General features: G+C 40.2%; 1 protein-coding gene across 1 annotated transcript in view; it reads right to left on the bottom strand.

Moving 5' to 3' along the window:
* Nucleotides 1-856: 856 nt before the first annotated feature.
* The window catches only part of LOC139292851 (NALCN channel auxiliary factor 1), a 70,628-nt gene continuing 48,291 nt past the window's right edge, over nucleotides 857-23,193 (bottom strand). The window contains exons 2-3 of the mRNA XM_070915245.1: nucleotides 3,503-3,674; nucleotides 857-1,158 (exon numbers count right to left, since the gene is read on the bottom strand). Coding sequence (XP_070771346.1) covers nucleotides 857-1,158; nucleotides 3,503-3,674 — 474 coding nt within the window. The remainder of the gene's footprint in view (nucleotides 1,159-3,502; nucleotides 3,675-23,193) is intronic.

Genomic DNA, 23,193 nt, shown 5'->3' with positions numbered 1-23,193 from the left:
AATATTATCTCACAAAACAAAGTGAGGGAAAACCATAAACCTGTGTTAAACACAGTGCTTATCATGGACATCAGAACCACATTCAAAACCCAGTGACGTCTTAATGGGATTGTGGCCAACAAACCAGCACGGCAGAGCTAAGTGACATCTGAGGGGGCCTCCATAAAAAACATCATCGCTGCACCAGCCTGTTAGGTAGACTTTTAGGGCACGTGTCAGCAACACACACTCATCCTCTCATACACACACATACACACACATGTGTAAAGACATGCATACAAGCACACACACACCCACGCATGCTCGCATACACACAGAAAATCTAGAGACACAAACCATTACGCACGCACGCAACCTTGCAGCTAATTATTCTTTTTTTACACGTTATCTGTCTTATTTAGAGAGCACATTTTCTTCCTGTATGAGAGACCCAGAAACAAACACAAAGGATGAACATTAGAAAGAGAATATGATTGTGTTATTCCATAGTCAGCCAGTGCAACAGAAACCAATAATTGGAACACAGTGTAAAAAAGCGTAGTGAGAGAAACTCAGCCATGAGGAAGCCGACCTTCCCACTCAACAAAGGCTGTGGCATTGTCCCCTTTCTGTCTAAGGGACTGGTTGAGTCCCTTAGTATGTCTGTTTGTTTACTTAGTTGTTTGTTTTGATTGATTTGTGTGTCTTTCGTCTCAAAGCGTCCCACATTTTCCATTTGCCATAAAGCGTTGCAGAATGTCCACAGGAGGCACACAGCTCCAGCCGTTCGCACAACTGTGGCTGTATTTTTCCACATCGGTTGCCATGGTGAGGGAATCCCCCACCCCAACAACCTCACCTCCTCCTGGCAGCTGTATCACTCCTCGTTGGCAGGGCTCTCCTCCAGAGGCGTGATGGCGGGGAGGCCCAGTCCTGTTGCATTGTGGGATGCAGTGAGGCTGGCAACAGTGTGTAGGAGGACGAGGACCAGCAGGCAGAGTTTGAGCCGGCTGTTACACAGTCTGCAGGCTGCCGAGGAGCTGAGGGAGGTACGGTGCTGGCATGGCGGGTGAGTTCTTTTCAGGGTCCCCCGGGAACGGTTGTCCACTTTCAAGTCCCACCGCACGTCACAGCACTCTGCATCTGGGTCCACACCTGATGGATAGTCCTCCAGCAGCCCTGGGGGTTGTTTTTAGGGAAGGGAAAGAGAGGAAATATAAACAGTTAGCTCACAGCTCACATGTTGTCTTAAAAATACTGCATGTAGCATTTATTTTAATACATCCTGTACTTGCTTCCTTTTACAAAAAGAGTACTGCTACCAAAAGATATAAAAGACAATGGACTTCAGTGAGAATGATTTCCTATGAACATGTTTAAATTAAGGTTGGAAAGCAATGAACTCAGAACTCAGTGTGCTGCAATGTAAGAAAACACAAGCAAAGGGAAAAAATAAAACAAAGAAAAAACATATTCACCTATTTCACAACACATGCACAGCATAAAGAAACACTCTGCAAACACAGAAAACAATGGACTCTAAAAACTGATGAATATACTAGTAATTAGAAAAAGGCTATCACTGGGTGTATAGCCAAGATCTCTATTCGTATCACATCATGCCATCACAATCTTAAGTACTTAAGTACTATCTATGGAGACTGTACTATACAGTACATACTAAAGATATATTCGATAGCAACAATAGCATTATGTATCAATATGTACTGCATCCACACAAGGACTGAAATCACAAACAGCTTTCTGACACTCTCTCCACTGACATTATAAGCAAAGGGGGTTTGTCATGGACTGTGAGCATGCTAATGTGAGGAGGAAGAAGTGTGTGCCCACTCAGCACAGTTTGACTGTCAACAGCTTAACTGTGACAAGAGGAACCATGTAATTACTGCAAGTTTCTGACAAATCTGAATTTGGAGCGACAGTCTTTGCAGAGTTATTGACAAAACACACACACATGCACATACATGCAGAAGCAAAAGACGCAACCTCAAGATCTTCAATAGCTGCTGTCACCTCACTCACTTACTCTTATTTACCAATGCTTCATTAGTCTTGCTCTGCACATCAGCTTGTGATCACAGAGTAGATTTTACATTTAGTATTGATTGTCACATGGTGAGAACTTTCTATAGGATAAAATGTTTCTAAAAGGTTTGATGATATTCTATAATATTCTTATTGTCAGCACAGCTGATGAAAAGACCAAAACCAATTCAGTGATCCAAATAACAAGTATTGTCTGTGTAGCCAAAGCCTGATATAGCTTATTCCTCTGTGCCACAGACCTCCATAATTGTCCAAAATCTATTAAAACACACATCAGTGAGCCACACTGTTGACATGCTCCTTCATTACAATTAACATGGGCACTGTAGCTTGTTTTCAATCCCACATTTAATGTCCTGTTGCCGTAAATACTTGCATTAATGCATATCAATACGCAGCTGAAAATAGTCCCCACGAAATGTACTATTTACTCCTGCTTGAGTAACATTTGCCAAAAACTATAGTGCCCAGCTGTTTTAAGAAATTATTGAAAATTCTGTGACCCATTTTAAAGATTTCTGGGCTACGGGCTGAGAACCAGGGGCTGGGCTGGGGAAATCAGACATGGAATAAAACATTGTTAGTTTTGGACTTTTCGTAAGACTTGTTGAGCAAAAATATAGAATGCTGCCAGCCTTGTCCTTTAATTTCAGTGACAAAAGCGGCCTTGTTTACTATTCGTCATAAATACATGAATCAGTACAAATGATTAATAGGAAAACGTACACAAATAAGAAACACAAACACTCCTGTGAATTTCTTCTGTACATGAATGTAACCTGACGCTCAACATGACCACCAGAGGGCAGCATCAGCATGTGATGCAAGTGTACTGCTCACACAGTAATACTGTGGGGGACACTAACACTGACCCACAGAGTGCTTTATGCTGTTCAGTACAGACATAGCATTCAGACTTATTGCCACAGTGCTCCATTGTGCAGCTGCCTCTTAGTGCTGTGAGTAATTGGCAACAATTTGTCATTATGGTGCATCACCCTGTTAGTCTGGTGATTAGACAGAACATCCTGTAACTGTAAAGTCACAAGTGTTCACTGTGTGTCCATCAGATGTTGTGTTCCTTATTGAAGTATCGAGACACTACGCTCCCTTTGTGCTCACGATGTGTTCGCTCATCGTACAGTATGTTGCTCAGGCAAAGAGGATGATCTACAGTACACGGGGTGGGCAGAAGCAGTAGAGGTCAGACAAGCTTGTTACTCGCAGCTTGGAATTCCAGGATGTGGGGAAGTAATACTCTTTTATCCCTAAAATAGTCAACAAAGCACTTGGGCCCAATTGCTCAGTGACTACTGGTTGAGTACTAAAGTTACACTGGGCAGCTGCAAGTACTGTACTGACATTAACCTTTAAAATTAGGTTAAAAGACAACAAACACAGGAGATACAAAGACACAGAAGAATGCATAAACTGTAATATAATTTTTTTGTACCTGTGCATATAAAACTGGGGCTGCCTCCATGAATGAGATCATCATTGTCGGGCAGGACGAAGGGGCACCGCTGCTGCACCTCCAGGCAGTACTGACCACAGGGGATTCGCTTACTGCAGTGCATCTGGGTGGTCTGGAAGTACTGAGAACACAGCCAGGGCTTATAAACCATCTAGGTGGGAGACAGAGGTGAGGGCAGGGGAGAGAGGAGGACAAGTGGAGGGGGTGCAGAGAGAGGATATTGATGAGTTAGGGAGAGTTTGTATTGGATGATACGCATACACACACATGCACACTCTCACATGTATGTGCATCATCCATGACCTCTACAGCTATTGATCCAGATATCCTGGTGATCCTGATATCCACTGTTTAATGAATGTGGCTGTTGCTGGGCAGTCATCACTTTGGCAGTCAATATACAGTATTACCCAACATCCTCTTCAGAACAACTGAGTACTGCGGCTGCAGTTCACAAGGATAACTCCTGTTTTTTTAATATGCAGAGATCCTCAAATGGAATACACAACACATATTTCACTACTACTATATCCAGCCTGAGTGAAATGTAAGGCACTAGAGGACCTGCAACTTGTTGCAAGCGTTCAAAGTCACAATCTATACCGTAAATGTAAACATATTAGTACCCCCACCACCAAAAATCATAACAAAAGATTATCACTCACATATTAATAGACAGACTAACATTAGACAACAACTAAATCTAATCTAATGTTTTCTGAAGGTTTTTTAGGATTTGTTTTCATGAGTAATGTACAATTTGCCTACAGCATAATTATCAATTATGATCCAGAGAATAAAACAAAAGTTGTCTCCATGACAACTAAGCGAACCATGAGATGTAGTTGAAAGATCTGGAAAAAGCTAGTAAGTGGGCCTTGAGTTAATATTTTGTTGTCAAACAAACTGCAGATTCTTTCACTGATACATCTCAAATTATGTGGTCAGAAATACTTACAGGAGCTTTGCTTTTTGGAAATAGTGTGATTATGAAGAATAAAACGCAGCAAACACTCTTTGGGCAGAAATGCAACAGAAAAAGAGCAACCCATGAATTGTTAAAAAAAATCAACAATGTCGTCTGGTAAGGTAATACTGAACTTATGATCGAATGTGGTCTTCCACTTTTCTTCCTCAGTTTCCGACACAGAGTCCAGTATGTGCACATATAGTTTCTTGTGAATCCCTTATGAGTGGATACACAATTTTAAATCTGCATGCAAAAGCCTAGTAACAATGAAAACTACAAAGAGGGGAATTTACAGTATACAAATACACTGAATGGCGATAGCTGACAAAAAGACATATACATTGTTTTAAAAAAATGGGTTAAAGATAATTAAAATTGTAAGAATTATCCCTTAAAAGTTACAATTTGAGATCTAACTGAAAACATATGTGTACCACCATCACCACAGAATTGGATGACCTATCGCTACCAAATTAATTGACAGCTCTTATAATACAATATCAACAGCAGACAACAATCTAAGTTACTAATGGTATCTGAAGCTCTTACGTTAATGTCACAAACATTCAATTCAACATTTGTGTTAAAACAAATCACATTTTCATCATGTATGTGAGATTAGCTCAGATCTACAGTGTATGGTCAAAACAGGGCTTATATTATGCAATGTTGATGTTTGTGTGCAGTAATTTGGTAATTTTTTCACACCCATTTTCTCAACTCTACAAGCACACAAATGGGGACAACCGATTTACTTAGCACCTTACTTTTCCTTTCTCACGCGATAAGGTGGTCGCCTCATTGTGTGGTATTATCACCTGCAGCAATTAGCCGGTATTTCCTGCAAAACACTCCAGGGACTGCGAGGCAAGCTAGCACCTGCTGTGAGTTAATCATCACATTTAAAAACAGTGCACCAAACCATACTGTGGATCATATCACTCCTCCATAGATACTAACATGTTGCTTTTGTGGTTGTGTATGTGCATGTGTGTGTGCCAAAAAGAGAAGAAGAGAGCAAGATAAAACAAGAAAAAACAGAAAATCCAAAGGATACCATGTTAAAGTGAAAACACTCATTTCCAACATGGTCCCAAGATGCCAAAAAAAATAAACAGCACAATCCTGAAATCCAAAAAAACATCACCAAAATTTAAGAAATAAAAACAACTCCCACATCAAAAAACAAGAAAAGCTAAAGTAACAATGTCATGTATAATTCATTATAAATCTGTAAAAAAAAAAAAACTAACCCTAACCCTAACCTCACATCTATAAGCCCCTCTCAAATTTAAAGCCTAACCAGTGTAAAAATAAAAAGGACCTTCTGGCTACATTAATGTAGAGCATCTTCTGAATGACACACATAAATACCAATAAAATCCCTGAGCACATCAAAGAAGAAATATACACAAGCACACAAAATGTAATGATTATTGATATACGTTGGAAATGGTAAGTAATGTCAAGCAGTGAACAATATAGAGGGTGCAAAATACTAAATATAATCTTAAAGGGTGAATAACAGGCAAAGATAAGACAATGATACGTTGACTTCATTAAACATCATTGATGGGCTTATTATTAAAACATTTACTGCACAATGGAGTACCTATTATTTTTCCTTTTGCATTACTATAAGGCAGAGTTAAAGCCCTCTCACGCACTCTGTCTTCTTGACTACCCTGTAATATGTATACATTAGTATGTGTCTGTTTCACTGAATATAAATAGGCAAATGAGAATGCAATGTGTGATTCCAATGAGGGTGTAAAAATGCAATGCTTGAGGAAACTATTCTTAGAAATTGTCCTTCTTTGATTCATGTTCACAAATTATTGAGAATTTGAGTGGGGGCTTCATTACTGGAGGTGAAAATGTTGCTGGAATAACAAAGAGAAGTTTAACAATCGCCTTTATTGTGACAAGTACCTATTGTCTGGTACTCAGATATCCTTTGTGCTTTTAATGGCCACACTGTGATGTCATTTTGTAGCATCTGAAATGTATCATATCATTATATCTTTATTTAAATATTGCTTCAAAATAACAGTAACTGGGATGAATCATCTGTCATGTACAGTATATTGTAGACTGACAGGCATGTGCACATACAGACATTCTGCACACATTCACAGATGCTGTACAGTAAATTGCTGTGCACTAATAATTAGATTTCCAGTCCAAGATGAGGTTGCCCTTCTCTCTAATCTATCACTGTGTGAATGTCACAAATAATAATGTAGTCACATGATGTAATATTACATCTTGTACACATTAGATTCATATTTCTAAATTATTAACATACTGTGCGTCTGTGTATGTGCATGTGTGAATCTGAGTGTCCACGTATGTGTGAGAGTACGTGGCTGTCTTCTGCATTTTGCTTGTGCAACACATTTTCCATTTCATGTCCCCCTGTTTGGACAACTGCTCATCCTGTAGCTGTCAGCATGGGGAGATAAAGACAAACTGTATCACATTACAATAACAATGTCATTGGCAATGAGTGTCAAGTAGTGTCTGTTTTGGTATTTATCAGACATTTCCCATGCTCAGCAGAATCTCAGAAAGCAGTGTGAAAGTCAAGGTCTGCCTGGTCATTTGCACTGAGGCTCAGACATGAATCAAAAGCTGAATAATCAATAATATCACAACTGAAGAGATTATCTTTAAACACCGCCTGAAGCAGCCCCTCAGCTTTGAATTGAGCATAGAAGAAAAGGTCTCATACATTATCTGTTTCACATTTCCTTCTATTAGAATTCAAGTCAATGTTTAGTAATGCTTATCTATAAGGACAATGAATTACAGTAGGTTAGATCTAGGTGACACCTAGACCAAAAACCAGGCAAACCACAGCTCTTTTTGGCTCTTTGCCACCCAGTCATGTCCTTTTGCACTTAGTCCCAGTTAGTGAAGCCCACTGCTGCTGCTGCCGGGATCTGCACTCCCTCGGTCCACTGTAGACCCATGACTAGTAGTTTATCATCCTGCTGTCAAATCTCAGAGAGGTTGAAAGAGACAGCGAGTGAGAGAGATAGCGAGTGTCATGATAAAGATAGTGGTGGGATGGACTCTTTCTCTCCTTTATATAACTTTTTCCAATCTGGTGTGTTCTCTCAACCCCCTTGGGGAGAGAGTAAAATACTGCCTTCTCTTCAATCACTGACTCGGTGAGTTAGAGGTCAGCCAGCTGGCTCTCAAATTTTTATTCTCCTTTTTCTGTCACCTTTCACTTCCTTTTACATCTCCTATTCGCTTTTGCTGTCTCAGCTCCTGTCACTGTGTCATCTTTCCCAGGCTGCGACTCAGATACAGTGTCACAATACAGGCCTCATGGTTTGATTTGCAAGAGATGCTTTTACTGTACATTTTCGGATAGGCACACATGAAAAAACTACCAAATGTATTTTCAAATAATAGCTTGGTCCGAAATAACAGCTGTTTGCCGTTGTACTACAAAGGATCATATTCAGGATAATACATAGTTCCACAACAGTAATTCTTTACTTCAATAAATGTATTTATCAAGGATAGCCCACAATAATTAACATTAATGCGATATAAAGATGTAATATGTGATTAGGCCGAAAAACAAATTTTCACCTGAGGTCCCTAGGCAGGTTGAATCCATCAGCACAACAACAGTCATGTTCACCATTCTCTAATTTTAGGATAATTATGCACCACATCAGTAGTTGTACTGTTGCTCTGAGTTTCTTTTTAACAGAACTAGTTATTAGTGACAAACTCATTTGCTTTGCAGTCACTGTAAAACTCAACAAAACTCAACAATTCCTGCAGATGATTCACATTATACCAGTTGAGTTGTTCAGAGATTTTTAATGTGAAACATCTATGAAGGAGGTGTTGAGATTAATAAACAGTGATTGAAAAAATGGATGAAAGTTCAATCAACTGGAATAAATTAGTAACTGAAAACATTATTTAATTATTATTTAAAAAGATCATAAAAAAATATGATCAAATATACTTTAAACTTAGCAATAAGGGTCTCTAATATAAGTCTGTTTCATATACAGGCCTAGTTCTGTCTTCCAAATGGTAAATCTTAAAAGGTAAATAAGGCACCAGCCACTTGAGCATTAACAGTAACGTTTGGCTGAAAATAAACTATGACAGTAGTTTATTCCTTATAAGCACGACATGTTTTCAGTTTTATCATTATTTTTTATGTCAGGTTTTAGTGCAAAATGTAGATAGCACACAGACACTGAATCCCAAAGTGCTTTCCATGTATGTGTATGTGGTGGAAAATGTACATGATTTAAAAGCGTAATGGACCTAAATGAATATATGTAATATAAAATAATGTCCTCATGGAGATAAAGAACAAATGTATAAATCTGGTTGGACTAAAGGTTAACATTCCTTAGCATCTTAGCTTATTTGACCTCAGCTATTGATTTATTTCCACAGCAAATGCACAATGCAAAGAGATATTTAGAGTCGGCATGAATGCAATCAAAGTCAATGAAAAGAAGACAGTGGAGATGAATGGATGCAAATGTGCCACTGTGAATGTGGGTGAAAACACATCTGCTAAAGCTGAAAATGACAACAACAGCTTGAGTGAAAACTTGTGGTCGTCTGAGTTGTATGACTCCATGAGTATACAGAGATGGTATAAAGAGAGATATCAGCAGATAAGAGAGGGTCTTGACGGAAATTAGAGAAACTGGAGCTCCTGGTTTATCTGCTCTAAGCAATCACACACAGAGTTGGTGCTTGTTGTCACAGCAAAAGCCAGTCGGGAAACTTGTTCATTGCTTGTGGCTGAAAGACTAAAAACACTCCAGTGATCAAAGCCAGTTAGCTTTTGAAATTTGAAAATAAGGCAACTGAAGATGTTCAGCTGATACAATCCAATCTTCAGCTCTAATGCACATCATTTTTGAATTGCAAAACATAATGGCACAATATTTTGTTACACCCCTCTCTCTTCTCTGCCCTCCACTGCTGTGCTTGTTGTTGGTGATGTGCAGAGTTGAGACTCAGCTGTCTCCTGGATTGGATTATTTCATAACGATTAGACTAATAAGATTGTAATTGATGGAAGGCCTTACCCTGCCCTGTGGTATTGGTTTTAAGTGGCCCCGGAGGGCCCTGCCTTGTCAGTGCCTCGTCTTTAATGTTTTATCTGGACTTGTGGTTGTGGCTAAACTGCTGACAGAGGCTGAGGGAGCTGGTAGCAACGCACCAGATTGCTGCAACTCATTCCTCTTCGACATGCGATACAGTACGGCAGTGCTACAGAGAGGCACAAACACACGCAGAGCCGCCTGGTCATTTACAACTAAAACAGCCATTCACTGCTTCACTGCATTTAGGCTATCCTCTTTTCTTTTATCCTCTTTTCTGCTCTGTTTATTTAAATGATCCTCAGCTTAAATAATGGACCAGGACAAGTGTACAGCGCAATAGCCTGGTATTAGCATACTTTTAAATTGTGTCAGACTGCGGCATGGGTGTAGAACAACAGAAGGAAATGATGAAAACTGAGTGAATTCAAGTTAAGGCTCACTGTCTCTGCTTTTTACCGATTTTCAATGGAAAAAACACAGATTTAAACTGATTATAATCCAGATTTTGTCTCCACGCACCAACACGTTGTTAGGTCTCAACAAGCAGAGCTAAGAAAATCTAGAACTAGAAATTATTAAACTAGGGAATGCTTTTGGATTTATGTGTCTTTAAATTTTTCTGGGTGTTTTTAAATAATCTAAATAAAGAGATCCATTTCAAGATTTATCTTTTTAATAGTGAAATGAATTAATTGGCCCTGTGCACTCTATACTGTCCACTGAAGAAAATGTAATTTCCCATACCCTGTCCATAGACGCACAGATTATCATTCTGCATGCTCTCCACAGTGCTGATGAAATGAGCAGTCCATTCAAGCAGTGACACTAAAGCCGTCTGAGATGTAAGGGGTCAAATAGAGGGTGTTCTTTAGTAGGAGCCAGCATGTAAACTATCACTTTAATCCCGACAGCAGCAGCAGCAGCAGCAGTGCCCCATGGGAGTTCCTCTACAAGATGGGGCAGAAGGGTCAAATAGTAAAGGTTACACCAAATATAATCTGGAAAAACAACATCCACATTCACATATGCAAACAAACGGGTGTACATGGCTAAACACGTCGGTAAGTCAATGAATGTAATCAAGCGTGAACTCAAACACAAAGACAAAACAGATCATTGGTCTCTGCAAGGAAAGTGCATGTATAATCAATTCAGTATCACTGCAGAACTACCCTGCTAACTTAAGCATGTAACATTTAATTGGCTGTGATTTACTTATGAGCGTTTCCTTGTGTGTACAGTGAAAAAATGCATGTGTGTATATTGACTAGCCTGGGGCGCCAGGCACCTGGCAAGCGTACAAACTGTGTCAGCTGCAGTTACACAGAGAAAATGTAACATAGCTAATGATCTAAACAACAAGACAGACATGAAATCAACTGGCAGGTTTAGCCAAGATGGTTAGAGGAGCCACTGAGAATGCAACAGTAAAACAAAAGGACTAGCGAGGCTGCCGGCAGACTGAAGCCACGAACACAATGCATTGATTGAAAGTGAAGTGAAGCAGAAAGCACTCATGCAACTCCCTGAGAGATACCTATTCAATTACATTCATGTAACATTTGAATTACTGTGTGGGCACATAAGGCCTGGTTTCTCAATAATGACCCACCTGCTGTTTGTGGTGGATGCACGACATGCAGCAAACACACACGCACATGCAATCACCGACAGCTAAACACCACCTCATATCTTTTAATATGGGCTGCTCATTTGACAAACAAAAGCCATGTTAACCTAATTGCCACACGGCAAGGACATAAAGTATTATATTGTGCGAGGAGAATACGTCCAAAACAAATAGAGAGACAGAGGGGGACATGTGTGTATAAATAGAATAACCACAGACAGCACAAAGTTCACCAGACTGTTATGCTGAGACGTTTGACAGGCCATGTTTCAATGATTCTCAGTGAAAGGGAAAAAATACAACAAGCATTATGAGCCCTGAATCGCAAAATAGCAGCTGTACAGGGTTACATGAAAAATGAATGAACGAAAGATACGGCCATGGCAGTGTGTGAATTAATAATGAAAGAATGAATTTCCTCCATGCAGGAGGTGTTCACTGCCTGCAAGAGTGTGTCAGGTGGTGGTCTGCGCTGCCCTCTGAGCCCTGGAGACGATCCATTTCAGGTCCTGCTGTCAGGATGTCGTTCTGTCTGGACCACTGGATAAAGTTATCACCCAGCTCCCATCACACACATTCATAAACATGAACTATGTGACACAAATGTTATAAAAGAAACATTTGTGCTTGGTGTGGAGCTCTGATTCAGGAGTAAATTGTGCTTTATTCAATACTGAACTCATTTTAGGCATGACTCTTGACAGTGTTCGAATAACACCAAGGCTTTCAGGAGAGTCCTATTTTTTGGGGATGGGGGGTGGGTACTGTACACATGCACATGCATATATTACTAAAGTATACTATCAATACATACAGAGAATATTTTGCCGGAACAACAAACAATCATTCAACCAAATTTTTTTTATTCGCTTTCTGCCTAGAGACAATGAAAATGTCAATGCACAGTGTACAGGAAATGGCTTGCGTTACTTTGTTAAACAGACCAGACCTCGGTCGCATCCAATGATAATTATGAATATTCCCACAGCCTCAAATGTTGGCCTTACAAAAAACGGAACAAGATAACTTTTCCAACAGCTACTCTTTCATGTCCGTTAGCACCAAAAAATCCGATATTTTAGAGCTCCTCCTAAATTTCTTAAAGGCTGTCTGGGCAGCTAATCTCTCTTTCAGCTCCCCGTAGCGCCTCCGCATTTCGAACCCTGACTGAGATATAGGCAAAGTCGTTCTGTTGGTCAATCGGTCCAGAAACATCTCAAGATTTCATCTTCAAAATTTGTACATACATTCATAGAGCCCAGAGAATGAATCCAAATGACCAGCAGGCTGACATAACAACTATTAGATGGATTGCCATGAAATTTGGTAAAGACATTCCTGCCCCCTCAGGGTGAATTAATATCACTTTGGTGATACACTTTCCATATAGTGCAGATAACAGTTTGATTGACAAAAACAACAACAACTGAGCACCACAGACCAAAATACCCGAAAAATCAGATAAAGAGAAAAGAAATTGGTCTCAGAGAGATCGTTACTGACCCAGCTAAAGTCAGCCAATTACAAACCACATCTCATCATTCACTATGTTTCATGAAGTGAAGAGCAGACTGTCCAGTCGAGCAGAAAAGAGTGAGCAAATAAATAAATGAAAGAAAAACCTAAATAGAAACACATGGATGCTGTACTACAGCATCCTGGCTAGTTTACATCCACAGCTCAGCTGTAACACGTGCTGATTCTACCTACTGCAGACAGACAGCTTTGCTTTCAGACTGAGAAGATAAGAGGGAAAAAAAACTTCTGTATGAGAATACAGACTGCAGAGACAGAGAGAGCCCCGATGATGAGGAATTATGCATGTGAGGATGGAGATGGATGAAGAAGAAAAGAGGACTTTCTACGGGGAGCACATCCATATGCACAAAACATTTGCCCTAAAACTCATTTTGTTGATTAATCAAGGTTATCTGGATGTAATTCATCGACACTGTCATGCTGACACTTACACTGATAATTAATTTGACAAAGATAATTATGAGCAAGATGGGCCTACTGTGAGTGAGACTGATGAATCAACGCCCACTGCAGTCATACAGCCTGCTGTTAGCTCTACCAGGACATGCTTGTATGCATGTGCGTGTACCTGCAGCTCAGTTATCAACTCTCTCTGCCTCTGTGGGGTCCCATTCCTGCATCTTCAGCTGTGCCAGCCTGTTAAATAATTTAAATAATCCCAGCTACAGACAACTGTTCAACATAACTGTACAATATCACAGCAAGATCCCTTTCTCTTCGCGAAACTGCTATCTCTCCTGCTGCTACCCATGCTACCTCACCCCCACTCCACCACCCTTGTCTCCCTCTGCAGTATGTACTGCAGCAGTTGGATGAAAAATGGCCTGGGAGGGGGGGCTGGTGCAAGGTTGCCAGCAGACACATAACAGATATACACACTCACCTTCAGACACACACACTGTGCTCTCTTTCTAGCTTTGCTGTGCTATTTCTCTAGCTTGCTCTCGTTCTGTCTCTTTTACAGGTAAAGCAAGCGTACACACAAACACACACACAGGCATACAGAACAAGAGTGAATGAAAGAAAGAGTTAGAGACAGTCGAGGAGGGACGGCAGTGTCAGCAGCTCTTTGTAGTATTAGTAACCTACAGTTGTCATTAGCTTGTTTCCAGAAGGTTTTCCTCCCACGGGTGCCTCTGACCCAGCCAGGCCAGCCATGTCAGGCCCCGTGGAGCCTCTTAAAGGGGGATCACTAGAAATTGGGTCTACGTCCTAAATTGGCCTCCTAGTTTTATCAGTTGAATACCTTTTTGTTTTGAAGGCACATAAACCAAATGTGCACAGTGTGTATATGGCAGTGTTAGCATCTAACGTTTAGAGATGAGAAATCCACACTGCAGTTAGTTGATAAAAATGTAGATATTCTATTTTGACACATATACAAACATGCATTTGTGTGCATGCACATACACAAAACCTTTCCGTTAATAACTCCCCGCAGATGTTTTGCTATTCACATCTCCATAAAAAGGAAATCATTCCATCCATGTTCATTGGGCACCGGCATGAAAAATAAAGTCAGAGAGAAAAAGGAGGGAGGAATCTTCAAAGGGTGTCACTGATGTTTATCTCTGCATTTGGTGGGGGGGAGGGGAATCAAAGATTTCTTCAAAGAAATATGAGAGAGAAAAAACAGCATCTTTTAATTAGAAGCTAATGTAAAGGTAAGATCCATGGGATGCAGAGGAGAAGAAAGTAGAGGAACAGGTGACGGACAGAGCAAATCGAATGTAGACTAGCACCTAATGGGGGATGGGGCGGTTTATAGAAGCTCGTATACTGACTTTGTGACAGGTGTGGAGGCATTAGGATACAATTTACAAATAGGAGCTAGTGCAGGTAATGTCTAATTCCCCAGATCAGCAACACTGACCATTAGTGCTTTACTTTAATGCACTGATGGCTGTTCATTGCCTCACCTTAAATAATTGTAAAGCAGAGACTTAGAGGGAATAACAGCCCTCACCTTATTTAAAATGAACATATCCTACTCCTGCTGTTAAATATGCCCATTATAGCACATGGCTCCCATTGGACCTACAAAGCTACGCAAAGGAAAAAGAGACTGAGAAAGACAAACATGCCGTCTGCTCTGCACGCCTGCTATAGCAGAAAAGGGCACTGGTCCACACACTGTAAAGTTTAAAACCCATGAATTTCTAAACATCAATGAAAAGGTTAAATCTGCCTTTTTTTTCACATGAAACTCTTCTTTGTTATTAAGTCATTAAGATTTTGTGTAGGTTTATTTTGACTTTGGTGCCTTAATGCCCCTAAAATATGTATTATCATTTCATATCTGTCAGTGAAAATCTTGATGTGACCAAAATGTTTGTGTCAAAATGTAAAAAATGTGTTGTCTGTGCCCAATTACTGGTATTATAACTCCCTTTAGTGAATACTTTGTGTAAAGTTTAAGATTAAACTGTCAACTTCTTTCAAAAAAATTGCTGCTTTCTGTAAAGCCTTATCAGAAAGAAGCTTATAATTCAAAGGTCATGCAGTAACTTCTAGTCAGTGTCCTGTTTGTGTTCCAGTTGTTTCTGCTTAAGAGTCAGCAAAATCCTTCACACTGTTGCAACAGTGTGACGTGACATCTTATGCATGAGCTATATTCTAAACAATTTTAAAAATACATCATAGTACCACTTACAAAAAGTAAAAAAAAAATAGCAATTTAAAAAAGTTAATTTCATCCTTTTTCTTGTCAGGGCTGCTACGCTGCGTTTAGGTGTAAGTGGGACGGTCCAGTTACTGCATTGTATTGTGTTCTTGTGGATGATTCTATTTAAGAAACTGTCTTCATCCCCATTGTCTTTATTTCCATCAAGCCATTACTAATGTGACCTTTAAAAGTCACCCTCTCACCCAGGTCATTTCTTTTGCTTTATATAGCATTTAGTGTCGCCTAGAAATGACCTCTATTTATGTAGATGTAATGACATCCTATGTGATTACCCTATATGTTTTGGAGGAAATGTAATTACTGTGTGAATTAAGTTCTGTCCATTCACTTATCAGATGTTTATAAATAACATTAGTCAATATGAGTATGGAGGTGGAACATACATATAAAGTCTTGAAAAACAGTTTTGTAATGAGATTAATTGTTCTGTGTGTTATAATTAAGTAGATTTAGTTTTACATGAATACAAATAAGATGTTGTCAACATGAAGCCAGGAACACATGAGATACAAAAACAAATAATGAATAAAAAAAAAAAATATGAACATCCTTACTGCACACACAAGGACACACAAACATACGCACACACACATACTTGGACTCAATTATAGTAAAAGGTGTCTCAGCTGTTTGGGGTAACATTCAGAACTCGACTAACATCTGACATCTAACAGTTCCACTTCCTTTATAACATCATTTTTACTCTAGTAGATGTGTTTGAATATTATCATCAAAACATACAGTAGTTGAAGTAAAAACATCTTGCAAACTTGGAGATAAATTCAACTAACCACTTGACCTCAGACTTGGTTGGAGGTCACAAAAATGCCACATTGAACACTGACTCAATTGAAAAGCTGAATTGAATAAAATGTTACATTAAATGTTGAATCAAATTAAATGCAATTAAATTAAATACTGAAGTGTTAGAACCAATTACCAAAATTACATGATTTCACAGTGATCAAAATGAAATTGTCAACAAATCATTTCATGATTCAATTTTATCAGCTCGACATTTACTCAATCAACAAGAAACTTAAACAAGTTGATTTAGTGCAATTTTACTTGCCACTGATTCTGTAAACTCATTGCTGCACTTAATTTGATATTGCTTTCAACACCACCTCATTTGTTTCAATTCAATCAGGTTAACTGTGTGTCATCTAAGTTGACATCTTACCACCCATCAGTATGATGTATCCATGCACTTTATAATGAACATATCTACCTGTTGAAAATGCACATGCAGATGTGTTCTTGCATGGGGCAGAGCAGACTGTGATGTTATCTTACAGAAACTACGGAATCAGTGATTCCATAGTTATGTTGCGAGTTACATGACAAACCCTGTGGACAAACCTGTGAAGTGTAACTCATTGAGTGCATGTGCTTTTTGGGTGGGTAGGACGGAAATGTGACTGCACTATGATGGAAGTGCTGTTGAGTTGAGTTAAATAATGTGACCTTAAAAGCAGCTCCTAATTAAAGGTGGTAGAGATAGCAAAAATCTAATTAACTCTGAATGCACCATATCATTTGATGGCTATCGATTCCACCCTCATATCAGATTATAAAAAGCGGTGCACAGTATATACAGTGGTTGTGGCTATTGGCTGTATATAACAATACAGAGCCTGTTTTGGCTTTTTCATGCTGCACAATAAAAATCAAGGTAAAGGCAGGACAGCCCTAGACAATCAAACCAGGTAGGTTAAAAATCATTGTGTTTGCTGTTGCTATTGGTTATTGATCTACATAGCATGGTTTCATTCATGTTTCTAATTGTGTGTATACACAAATATATAGTCTTGTATCCACATAGAGGACGATATATTTGGCCCACCAGCCTATACATTAATGCACACACTTGAAATGCTTTGTAAGTTTAGTCAGTCGGTGTTGCTTTCTACACGGAGGCTATGAAGAAGTGTGCATGACAGAAAGTGAGTCCAGGAACAACAGTCCTTAAACACATAATTCCTGACAGGAATATGTATGCATTTGTTTTGGGGTATTTTTGGAACAGCTCAGGTCAATACAAAACATGCTGTGTCAGCAATGCATCTAAGAAGATTAATTTATAACATGATTATCCCACAAAGACAGAGCAAACTCAAGGGCAATGCTCCATGTTAGGTATATGTGTGTGTTTATGTATGCTCATGCACACACAGATACACAGTAGGTACACACACACACACACATGCAGTTTGAATCATCATGTAACCTGTAGCATTGATCAAAATAAGCTTTCCATTCCCACAGAGGAAGATGCCACTGTCCCTCTGGAAATCATTCCCAGTGGTGCAGGTTCTCCATAGAGCCAGGGAGATAAGTAGTGCCTATTTGACCTCAATGAATCATTAACCTCACAACCCCCTCAATCCCTCATCATGTCTTCTCCTGTCACTCCTGCCTACCGTCCCTCACATTCTCATCTTCACTGGTTTCTCTGGTCACAGTGTGACACCCTGTCTTCTCTTTCACACATTCATCCTCATCCAAAGCATACATCTATTGACTCTCTCTAGCAACAGCACTATAGCGCACAGGTAGCTTTTTGTCTCTACCATCCTTACCCAGCTTCCTCTCTATCATAGCTTTCCCTCTTTTCATGTTCTCTCTGATGTTGTGTTTTTATCACACATATGGACGGGAAAGTGGGCCAGGATTGGCCAGTGTTTGAAATGCAGGACAAAATTAGAAAGGAATGGTAGAATCCGATGGGGTCACAGCGTCTGGGCCGAGCCTGAGACATAGCAGCTTTGCTGCTCCCAATTAGGGAAAAAACTACAGGCAGAAAGTCTGATATATTCAACCAGGACACATTCTGGCCCTGTGCTTCTATCTGTCAGAGAAAGAAAGGAAGTGGGAGAGCAAGAGAGAAATGGGGAGATGCAAACATTAGAAGAGGATGGAGGAGAGACTGAAGATAAATTGGTCAGCCCTCCCCCTCCTCTCTCCCTCCCCTCCCTCTGCCTCTCTCTCGGGACTGCTGTGTGCGAGACTGCAGATAGATTCTGATGTTCTCATTTATGTCTTAATGATTGGGTTAGTATGCAGCTTGTGCTCTGCAATGCTGCGCTTAGACAGAAAGCAAGATCACAGAGGCACACAAGCATACATGGGCGCTCATACTCACATACACTGCAAGATGAAAGGATTAACGCGGAGACCTAATGCATGCGATGGCACATACGTAGATGTATGTTTTAGTGGAAACACATGACACCATATTTTGCAAAGCACACTTGGTATGTATATTTGATCAGCATTAAGTATCAGTTGGTATTCTGCAGTACATTATTCTAAAACACACCACAACTGAAGTTAAAGTGCAGGCATGTTAGAGTGCGCTTGTATGCAAAGAGGGGATGAGCTGAGAGAGAGAGAGATGGTACTTGTGACATGTGATATCATCATGGGTGGTTAAGGCTTGAAATTCCAGGATGAGAATCCTTTTAGTAAACAGCCGTATCATTTGAATATTTTATTGAGGACAATTACTAGCTTGTTTACTTATTAATCTGATTGCTGCTGCCAGAATAAGCTGCAGCTCTGTATCATGGAGAGAATGTGAGTTTGTGCAAGCAGAGGAGAGTGTAGAACAGAGCAGCCCCCACACTGCTGGGAGGCCTACTGCAGGGAAAAGCATCAAGTTTACAGTGAATTATAATGATAGCTTGGAGAATATTACTATGATCAAGTTAAGCATTCAAGGTCCTACAAGATATGCACCTAAATGCATACTCTGTGTATCCATAAACGTGTCAACCTAGGCAGAGAACAGTACTGCTCTAATAAGAAAACACTAAACGCACAAACAGCTATGAATGAAAACAATAGAATTACACAAATTGGGGGCGCCCTGGTGGCTCACGTAAGTAACTAAAGGGGGCTGGGCTTTACTATTGGTCACATGCCTTATTGCATGAATAATAGATTTTGCGATATAAAGGTAAACAGGTAGAGAGAAGTAGGACAAGATGTGATCTCCAAAACAGCAATAAAATTAGTCACAATAAAACAAGATATTAAGTGCTGATTAAGTGCTTCCACACACACAGGAAATTATAAAATGAAACACCTGACAGATGCTTGAGGAAAATAGATTTGCAATGTATATGCACTAAAATTCAACATGTGTTTCTCAGGTGAATGTCGACCATATGTTCAGACCAAGCAATGACAGGTCCATTAATCTAAGCAATATATCCCATTACAAGAGACTGTGTAGGAACATGGTTGCTACCTATTATCTGTTGGCTTATTACAACTCAAGAGCCAACTCAAAACCACCTCGCCTGTCGTCTCATATCATCGATCTACAGCACGGTATCACATGTAACAGAGTACGTATTGTACAATATTGAGACAATAGGCGGGTGGCAGAGAAAGGCGCACTAAGGTGTGTTCAAGGCTTCCTTCTTCACATCTAATATTTATCTGAACAGGAGCATGGCTGTAATTCCACTGGGATGTGATGACAAAATGGACCATCTAATAGCGTCATTGGCTGAAAGAGAGCTAGCCTCGGGGCCCAGCTCACCACTGCTTAGGGGAGTTGATATATGAGAGGATGAGAGGAGAGCAGAGGGGAGGAGAGAAGCTTAGGGGCAGCAGCAGTTTCCCATAATAGTAACACTGCAATACCTGAAATACCCATGATCATTATGTTGTGAGTATAGCGCAGGTGCACAGGCATAGCAGTGTTTTACATAAATGGGGTGAGTGTAGCATGTGTGGAGCGGTGTGTGTGTGTGCATGTGTGCTTATCCCTGGGTCAGGCTCTTCATAATCCAGAGATTTTCCACTCTGCTGCCTCCATTGTGAGGAGGAGAGAACACAGGAACTCTTGGTGCACTCTGCTCCACTTGCAAACACACGCTCCATGTAACAAAGGCTAATACTACACTTCAGCCTCATCAAGTGTATGTGTCCTCTTCAGCACTAATCACTGTCACCCACTCATGGAGGGCTTGCTTAATGAGGAACATTCTCACCAACTGTCTGCTGCGATGAAAGTACATCACTCTTTTCTGTGCACAGCAATAATAGATAACCCATATCTCACTTCAATAATTGATAGCTTATATCTCCCTGCAGTTCAAGGTCTGCTCTGCTGGACGTTAGAGCTCAAGGCCCTTTCACATAAATCTTCTAAGAATAGGGGTTAGTGTCCGAGCTGTAGTGGGATCACAAGTCAGGTCCCATATAGTCACACTATATTCATTTCAGAATTAGCTGTAAAAGATAATTCTGGCAATCTTATTTTAAATACTGTTAACAAATCACACAGAAAGACCAAAACCAACAATGCATTAGACCGTCGCTCAATGCTTTCTGACTCACTGTGTCTCTGGCTCTGAGCCTCGAGCCCATTCATCTCTATTGGAGACATAAATCTTTAAATACGGCTCAGATTGTTGTATATACCTTCATTTTCAAGAAAGGCACTGTAGTGCAACGTAGTGCAGCAAATTTCACTCAAACAGGAGTAAATAGTGCATTTGTTGGGGACTATTTTCAGCTGTGGTTTTGATGAGCAAATGAGAATGAGGTGTGTACAGTTGACCTAAAATAAACTACACACATTGTTGGTAATGAAGGAAGATGTCACCAGCTGCAAAAGTGTGGCTCATTGATGTGTTTTAAATCTTTCTTGGAAAATAGAGCTATATGGCGCAGAGGAATAAACTATACCAGGCTTTGGCTACACCGGCAATACTACTTACAACTGTTACAACAATAAGAATAATATAGACCCGACTCATGCATTTACATTATGCGCCTGCCTTCTTCCCTTCCAATGCGCACAGTGTTCAGCCACACTGATTTGCCGGTGTGTTCAAATAAACGTACTTTATTTTAAACTCAAGTGACGGTGTGCTACCTGTGAGGCTATGATCAATCACTGTACTGTTCCAATTTATCCCAGTAAGATAAACCATCTGTGGGTGATGGACTGTACAGTTGTATTCTACGATTATAAATCTCTGTTATTCCTCCCAGTTATCTCCCAGTTGCACTCACCCACCATCTATGTTTTTCTTTTTTTTCTGACCTTGACTATTACTCTGCCCTCCTTTCCCAATTTCAGTTCAATGTTTCCCATGACATGTGGCGGAGTAGTATCTGAGTATGGGGACACAGCTTGCTGAGCCACGACAATGTGTTTTATGAAATTGAAAATTTGGTGCATATTTCTGCAGAGTCACAATCCCCAATGAGTCTGTTCTATTCCATTATGTAAATGTAAGAGTTACTCCTGGGAATTTATGAAAGCGGGGCAGACTTTTGTAAAGAGCGTACATATGCTGTGTCCTCCACTGGACAGGGTGGACGAGCCCGGACAGGTAGTTAACACAGTTACCGTGACATTATGAATGAACTGTAGCCAGCAGCTTTTGAAAATGTGACAAAGCTGCATATGCTGTTGTTGCTGACCTACTTCAGGTCATTCTCTTGCAGCTGTAATGATCCCACCAGGTCCTGCCCTTGGAGATCTTGACTGACAACAACCAATAATGGGTAATATACTCAGGCCTCTAAACATCCCTCCACACACATACACAGCCCACTGTCCCCTCCTCTCCTGGTGTCTCTGCACTCTTCTGGAAGCTCACATTCCCAACATTTGCAGTGAAATTGAAAACAGAATAAGTCATTCCTCAATTCCCTGAGTATCCACGGTCCCAGGTGACCCCACTCCACAGTGTCCTCCCACACATCTACAAGAACAGAACAATCTTTTCCTGGATACCACTGTGTGCTTGACACCTCCTCTTCCTCCCCCACATAATATCCACAAAAGGGTGTACATACACGTGTACACAAGCTCATGCACACACAAAGCCATGTCAGCGTCAGAAGAGGACATGTGAGGATTTGTGTTGTCATTAGGGGAAACACAGTGGCTCCTGCACTGCTGTGAGCTCTCTCCTTTCTTAGTGATGAGTCTATAACGGTGGCCGTGGCTGTGGTCTGAGGACACCTTTCCACCAACCAGGGAAATGATGCTTAGGAAGACACAATTAACTGACCATACTGAAATTGTGAATGGATTCAATCACAGCACAGAGTTGACCCAGAGTTGCAAGGTGGCTGTTTTTGACAATCTGCTGAAGCACATGTATCTCTATCACCCCTGCTTATACTCATCTGAACTGTTTCATAAACAGCTTGCCCTTTTCTAGGCTTGATACCTGTTAACAGAATCTAAAGCCCTCTGAGGGTTACATAAAATAATTGATTTGAATTTATGAAACTGATCCAAAGCAATACTCTTTTAAATGTGTCATTTTAAATGTGGTGCACTGCAGACAGGAGATTTGAAATGTCAGCAGTGCTGTCCTGCGTTTCAACCCCGTGGTGTGTAGGAATAACAGAAGTGCAGATAACTACTGTGTATATTGTTCATATTTCAGTCAGACAACTCACATGGAATAGATTGCATGTGAATGTACAGCATCAATGTTTGGCATCTAGGCTCTGACCTCATGGCTCCTCGCAAGGATATATAATATGCTGCCATGAGTAAAAGGATGCGTTGGATATATGTTGCAATGAGAGGAGTATGCCATGTGAGTGTAGCGGCGGATTTGAGTTGGTCTGCCTGAACTAGCTTGCAGACTTTTTTTTAACATTTTCAACAATAATACAATACAATTATACAATTGTATAATACTTGCTAAATTACTGGTCACAACAAATTTGAATTCTCTCGTCCCTCTT

Source organism: Enoplosus armatus, chromosome 11, assembly GCF_043641665.1.
Source record: "Enoplosus armatus isolate fEnoArm2 chromosome 11, fEnoArm2.hap1, whole genome shotgun sequence".
NCBI classification, from domain to species: Eukaryota; Metazoa; Chordata; class Actinopteri; order Centrarchiformes; family Enoplosidae; genus Enoplosus; species Enoplosus armatus.
The sequence above is the reverse complement of the archived record's forward strand: the minus strand, read 5'-3'. Positions and strand labels throughout refer to the sequence as shown.